This window comes from Nicotiana tabacum, chromosome 20 (genome assembly GCF_000715075.1).
Source record: "Nicotiana tabacum cultivar K326 chromosome 20, ASM71507v2, whole genome shotgun sequence".
In the NCBI taxonomy this organism is placed as follows: Eukaryota; Viridiplantae; Streptophyta; class Magnoliopsida; order Solanales; family Solanaceae; genus Nicotiana; species Nicotiana tabacum.
This window is the reverse complement of record NC_134099.1, coordinates 12,094,147-12,100,754: the sequence shown is the minus strand read 5'-3', so window position 1 is coordinate 12,100,754 and position 6,608 is coordinate 12,094,147. Positions and strand designations below refer to the sequence as shown.

The following is a 6,608-nucleotide window of genomic DNA, read 5'->3' as shown; positions in this document are numbered from 1 at the left end:
GGTGCAACATTTGTCAAAGACTAGTTCCGATCATAGTCCAATGTATCTGAAGTGTGATATTGAGACTCCACCAATAAAAAAGCCTTTTAAGTTCTTGAATTTTTGGGTGGAACATGCAACTTTTAAAGATGTGGTGAAAGAGAATTGGACAGCTGATTTCAGTGCAAATCCTTATATTATTTTTAATCACAAGTTAAAAAAATTAAAGAAGGCCCTTTCATTGTAGAGTAAGGCTACATTTGGAGATATTTTCCAAAAGATAGCAAGCATGGAGGAGGTAGTGATGGTTCATGAAGCAGAATTTGAATCAAATCCTACAGGGATGAACAGGGAAAGGCTACAAAAGGTTCAGGCAGAACTGATCAAATGTCTTGCACTAGAGGAGAAATATTGGCAACAAAAGGCAGGCATGACTTGGTTCAAGGAAGGGGATATGAACACTAAGTTCTTCCATGCACAAGTGAGAGGTAGGAGGAAGAGACTTCAGCTTAACAGAATTCAAAATAGTGGAGGAACATGGATTGAAGAAGAACAAGAAATTGCAGAAGAGGCTATCAAATTCTACGAGGAACAGTTCACAGAAGCAGCTACTCCTTCATTATTTGATATCGTAGAGCATGTTCCTAATCTGATTAACACTGAGCAGAATGCAGAATTGATTAAGCAGCCAACAAAAGAGGAGGCTAAAGTGGCAGTATTTGGACTTAATGGTGATAGTGCTGGGGGGCCAGATGGTATGACAGGCAAATTATATCATTCTTGTTGGGACATAATAGGGGATGACCTGTACGACATGGTGAGGGCTTTTTTCAATGGTCATGAGCTACCAAAGTGTTTAACACACACCAACCTAGTTCTGCTACCAAAGAAAAAAGAAGTTACCACTTTTTCTGATCTAAGACCAATAAGCCTCAATAATTTTTCAAATAAGGTTATATCGAGGGTCGTACATGAAAGGCTAGTGAAATTTCTCCCAAGTCTGATATCGGAGGAACAGTCAGGTTTTGTTAAGGGCAGGAATATAGTAGAAAACATCCTTCTAACTCAGGAGATAGTGACTGAAATTAGGCTTAGAAATAAGGCTGGACCTAATGTCATCCTGAAGCTAGATATGACCAAAGCTTATGATAGATTATCTTGGCTATTCCTAACCAAGGTACTGAGAAAGATGGGATTCACAAAAAGGTTGATAGGGATTGTCTTTGGATTAGTTTCAAACAATTGGTATTCTATTCTAATCAATGGTCAAGCTCATGGGTTCTTTAAGACCTGAAGGGGAGTAAAACAAGGTGATCCTGTATCTCCAACTTTGTTTATCTTGGCAACAAAAGGATTATCTAGGGGTCTCAATGCACTACATACTAACCTGTATTTTTTTGGATTTGGGATGCCAAAGTGGAGTCCAAAGATCAATCATTTGGCGTATGCAGATGACATGATTATTTTCTCATCCTCAGATGAAACATCTCTGATGCTGATTATGCAAGTGCTGAATGCATATGAAGCTGCATCTGTGCAGCTTGTTAACAAGACCAAATCAGCTGTGTACCTGCATCATTTAACAGTCATGGAAGTGGTCAGCAAGGTGGAAAGTATCACAGGCATTCATAGGAATGATTTTCCTATCATATATCTAGGTTGTCCTATATTTTATGCAAGGAGAAATCTGGAATACTATCAGCCCCTAATTACTAAGGTAATGGACAAACTGCAATCATGGTAGGGCAAATTATTATCAGTAGGGGGCAGTGCAGTTCTCATATCTCATGTACTGCAAAGCATGCCTATGCATCTACTATCAGTTGTAAACCCTCCAAATTATGTGATAAATAGGTTGCACAAATTGTTTGCTCAGTTTTTCTGGAGCAGCTCTGTAGGAGGAACTAGTAGGCATTGGGCTTCATGGAATACCTTATGCATGCCAGTTGAGGAAGGAGGAATAGGTTTCAGGTCACTGCATGATGTAGCAAAGGCATTATTCAGCAAGTTGTGGTGGAATTTCAGAACAAAACCAAGCCTATGGAGCTCTTTCGTATGTCAGAAATACTGTAAAAAATTGAATTCTGTAATTGTTCCATGGAAAAGGGGGTCTCACATTTGGAGAAAAATGTTGGAATGCAGAGATCTGATTGAACATCAAATCTTTTGGCAAACAAAAAGGGGATCATCACTTTTTTTGTTTGAAAACTGGACAGGTCTTGGGGCACTATATTTTTGGTTCCTCAGGACTTTGGCATTGATGAAACAGTACAAAATGTACATGAGGTTACCTTATATGGTGAGTGGGATGTGGACAAACTATTTGAAATGCTTCCTGAAGACTTAGCAGTACACATTCTGGAGAAAATCAAACCACCCTCACCTCAGCAGATTCTTGACATGCCTTGTTGGATGCTGGAAACAAGAGGATATTTCAGTGTTAAGTCATCATGGGATTATACGAGAAGAAGAGACGAACCAAGAACAACTTATAGGATGATTTGGGTAAAGGGACTGCCTTTTAAAATAGCATTTTTCATGTGGAAAGTGTGGAAAGCAAAGTTACCTTTAGATGATTTCTTGAAAAGGGTAGGCTATTGCATGCCATCAAAATATTGTGTTGTGTACAGCCTGATGAGGAATCTCTTCAGCACTTGTTTTTTAGATCAGAAACTGCAAAGACAACTTGGAAGTATTTTTTATCGAGGGCAGGAATAGTTGTGGAGGGACTTACATTGCACCAAGCAATCACAAAATGTTGGACTGCAAATGTGTGCTTAAGGCTCAAACCAGTAATGCAAGCACTCCCCTCATGTGTAGTATGGGAACTCTGGAAAAGAAGAAATAGTATGAAGTATGGTGATGTTGTGACAACTAGCAGAGTGATTTATCAAGTTTCATCAATTCTCCAGGCATTGGTGAAAGTGAGAAAGCCTGGGATGGACATGGTACCTCACAAATGGCAAGATCTATTAGCTATGATGGAAAATTTCACTCCTAAACTTAAGGTTACCAAAGTCATGTGAGAATTTCCAAGTGCAGGATAACTAATAGTTAATACGGATGGTGCATCGAGGGGAAATCCAGGCAGGAGCTCAATAGGTTTTTGTATAAGAAATGAAAATGGTGACATAGTCAAATCAGTAGGGAGAGAGATTGAGGAGACAACAAACACAGTAGCTGAAGCGAAGTCCATGGTAGAAGCACTAAGGTTCTGCAGATTTCAACAATACTCTCATGTATGGCTTCAAACTGACTCAATGTTACTAAAAAAGATAATGGATGGGATCTGGAAACCACCATGGATCATATCTGAGCAGGTAGAGAAAATGATGCAACTAATGAATAGGGGAAATTACACAGTTACTCATATTCATAGGGAGGGCAACAAGCTGGCAGATCACTTGGCTAATTATGCTTTAGATCATGGAGAAATAGAATGCCATCAATTCTGGCATCTAGATGCACATGTAAAGAGGTTGGTTAATGAAGATAAGCTGCAATGTCCAAGTCTAAGGGTGAAGGTGGACAGGAGATAAGAAGCAAAAAGAAAAGGAAGAGCAGGAGGCATGTCAACTTAATCGACCAATATATTCAAATCCTAAGGGAAGAGGATATAATGGTTGGTATTTCTAACTATCTTTTCTCTCGCGCAGGTATAACCTATGCTAAAGAACAAAAACACATCAATAAACAAGATAGGCACGTGAAGTTATGCACAGTAACAAATAACAAATCTTTTGGAGTTTGCACCAGCACACTAGGGAAATTGTACGAAATGCAAGTCTTTAATTGTTTTATGGCTGGAACATGAATGGCACTCGACAGGATCTGGTCAAGGGAATGGAAAAAGAATTAAGCATGCGCTTTGGAAACAAAATACAAATCAGTTTTATGACAAAAGTTGTAAGGTCACATTATGGACAATGAAAACATCCGGTTAAGTTTAATAAATCGAACTAAGCATTGAGGGCTGTAGTGATTTCGAGAAACCCTTTCATATGCGCACATGGTTTAATGTGGAAAGCGTGAAGCCTGTCTCTTGGTCTGAGCAGCGCAATCGAGAATGCAAGGAATCAAAAGGAATGCAGGAACGGAAGAACAAGCACACACGTGCAGTTGCCTGTTTCAGAAAAGCTTGATACACGCATGGATGGTGGCAGCTATCACAACCAAAGCAGCTGGGGAGTGCTATTTTGGGAACAATACCAACAGGGAGGCACGCCTGGTTTCACATGGAAAGGCACGCTGGAAGTTAATGGATGCTAGACATGAATGCTTTTGATATTTGAGCATGCACTACACTTGCACAATTCGAGAAATGCTAGAGCATGTGCAAGCACAGGGATGCTCCAGCTCTGTGTTCGACAAAGGCAGTAATTAAATTATGGCCAGTGATTAAACAATGGCCAGTGATCTCATCTTCGGCGCAGCAACAACAAAGGGATCAAACGAAAAGAGTTTTACTCGTGGGAATACAATGCTCCCATTAAGCAATAGCGATAGAAGAGTAAGCGCACGCGTCCAGTTTCCTAGGAGGCACCACTAGGTCGACATTCCATGTTGTAGACAAAGCGTGGCTAATGAATTTCGACTATCTTAAGCTGGAACAATAGATTGGCCGCATGAATAATGCAGCAGCACCAACAAAAGAATGGACTAGACATTGCGATCGATAAGCCACATAGAAAATAGTTATATATGCAAACAACATGACCTAAATTGCAACTGGATAGAAGCAAATGCGAAGGAGAAAGGTGTATACTAATGCATGAATTGTATGGGATGGCTTTTAGTTATACAAATTTTATTAGACTTTGTGTGATATCAACTTTGAGTACATTACTCAACTTTGATAATAGGTATTATGTAGTTTACAAAATTTATTTCGTGCACCTTTTAAGATTTCATGACACTTTGTTTCTCCTTTTATATATTAATAAAAAACAACCCTAGGCTATGCCTAGTGGATTGCTTAAAAAATGATTATTCTTATACAATTAACAAAACTGAAACAGTTACCAACCAGAAACTGGTGTCAGAATCCACAAACATTCTATGAATATCTACAAGTAATGGTCTAAAATGAAAGTACATCTGTCTCGAAAGAAAATAAGATAAAAATGCAGAACATAGGAGGGGATGACAGGGCCTGCGGATGCCTGCAGGACTACCTTGGGTCTCCTAGGTGAATGCTTGCAACCGACCTCTCGATCAGCGACAACCAGCTCCAAAATCTTCACAGAAAGTGCATAGTGCAGTATCAGTACAACCGACCCCATGTACTGGTAAGTGTCGAGCCTAACCTCGACGAGGTAGTGACGAGGCTAAGGCAGGGCATTTACGATATAACATGCATACAGTTGATAATTATCATGACCCCGGTTCGCCCTCCATGAACCATCATGACAGCACCTAGTCTCTATGACTAGATAATCCTAACAATGCGGAAATATAAAACAATTTGCGGAAGAAATAATTTAAAATCGAAGTAGTAAATTAAAACAGTAATTTAAAGTGCCGCTTGGCATACACAATAATAACTCTAGAAAGCTAAACACATTTCCTAAAACCCGGAATCTCATGATCACAAGCCTTTGAAATTCTACAACGTCTAACTCCAGAATATCTAACAAGTACGGAAAGTCTAATACAAAAGGGAGAGTAGAAAAGTGACTCTTCGATCTGCAGACGTGGCAGATATACCTCGGAGTCTCTACGAACGCCTCATCTCAAGCGTGGAAAATATGCATGGAGGTACATGGATCTGCACATGAAAAATATGCACAGAAAGGGCATGAGTACCCTACATCGGTACTCAGTAAGTGCCAAGCCTATCCTCGGTCGGGTAGTGACGAGGATGGTCAGGGCCCTACTGAGATTAAATAAAATATAAGGGATGATAGGATAAGATAAACAGTACAGCTAAACGCTGACAGTAAGAATTTAATACAGGATAATAAGGAATACAATAACTGGAACAGAGACAAAAACAATCACAAGGAAATACCACTCTTCACAAGAATAGTAACCGGGGATCTCTCAGTATTCCGAGGATCTCTTAGTACCCTCCATATATGCCATGGATCTCTTGGTATCCCGAGGATCTCTTGGTATCCTCAATATATGTTAGGGATCTTTTGGTATCCCGAGGATCTCTTGGTATCCTTAATATACATGCCAGGGATCTCTCGGTATCCCGCACCTCAGCTCAAATCATAAATACATAAAGGGGAGATCCCGGGATGTTGTCCCGTAGTCCCAAAGTAAAACACACAGCAGGCTTACAAAAAGAATACTCAATTAAGCTCAATTTCGTACCAAGTTAAACAGGTAATTATAACCTAACATGCTTCACATAATACAATTAAGGTAGTTTAGGCAAATAAGCAATTAAGTCAATTAAACATGCTTTTTCTAAGCTAACAGCAGGCTTAAATTGCAAGTAGTATAAAACAGGAAAAAGGAACATGATTGAAATTAATTAAACAAAACCAGATTTTCAACAATTAGCTCAAGTACGCACTTGTCAACTCACGTACAAGGTATTTCAATTATCAAATATACCAAATCCTAAGGGGAAGGTCCCCCACACAAAGTAAGGCAAGCCAATTACCTCGAACTAGCTC

General features: G+C 39.5%; 1 protein-coding gene across 1 annotated transcript; it reads left to right on the top strand.

The window, feature by feature from the left end:
- Nucleotides 1–1,387: 1,387 nt before the first annotated feature.
- Nucleotides 1,388–3,005, top strand: LOC142174244 (uncharacterized). The gene is made up of 4 exons (XM_075240037.1): nucleotides 1,388–1,719; nucleotides 1,834–2,032; nucleotides 2,227–2,568; nucleotides 2,610–3,005. The coding sequence occupies exons 1-4, from the start codon at nucleotides 1,388–1,390 to the stop codon at nucleotides 3,003–3,005; spliced, it is 1,269 nt and encodes a 422-aa protein (XP_075096138.1).
- The last annotated feature ends 3,603 nt before the right edge of the window (nucleotides 3,006–6,608 follow it).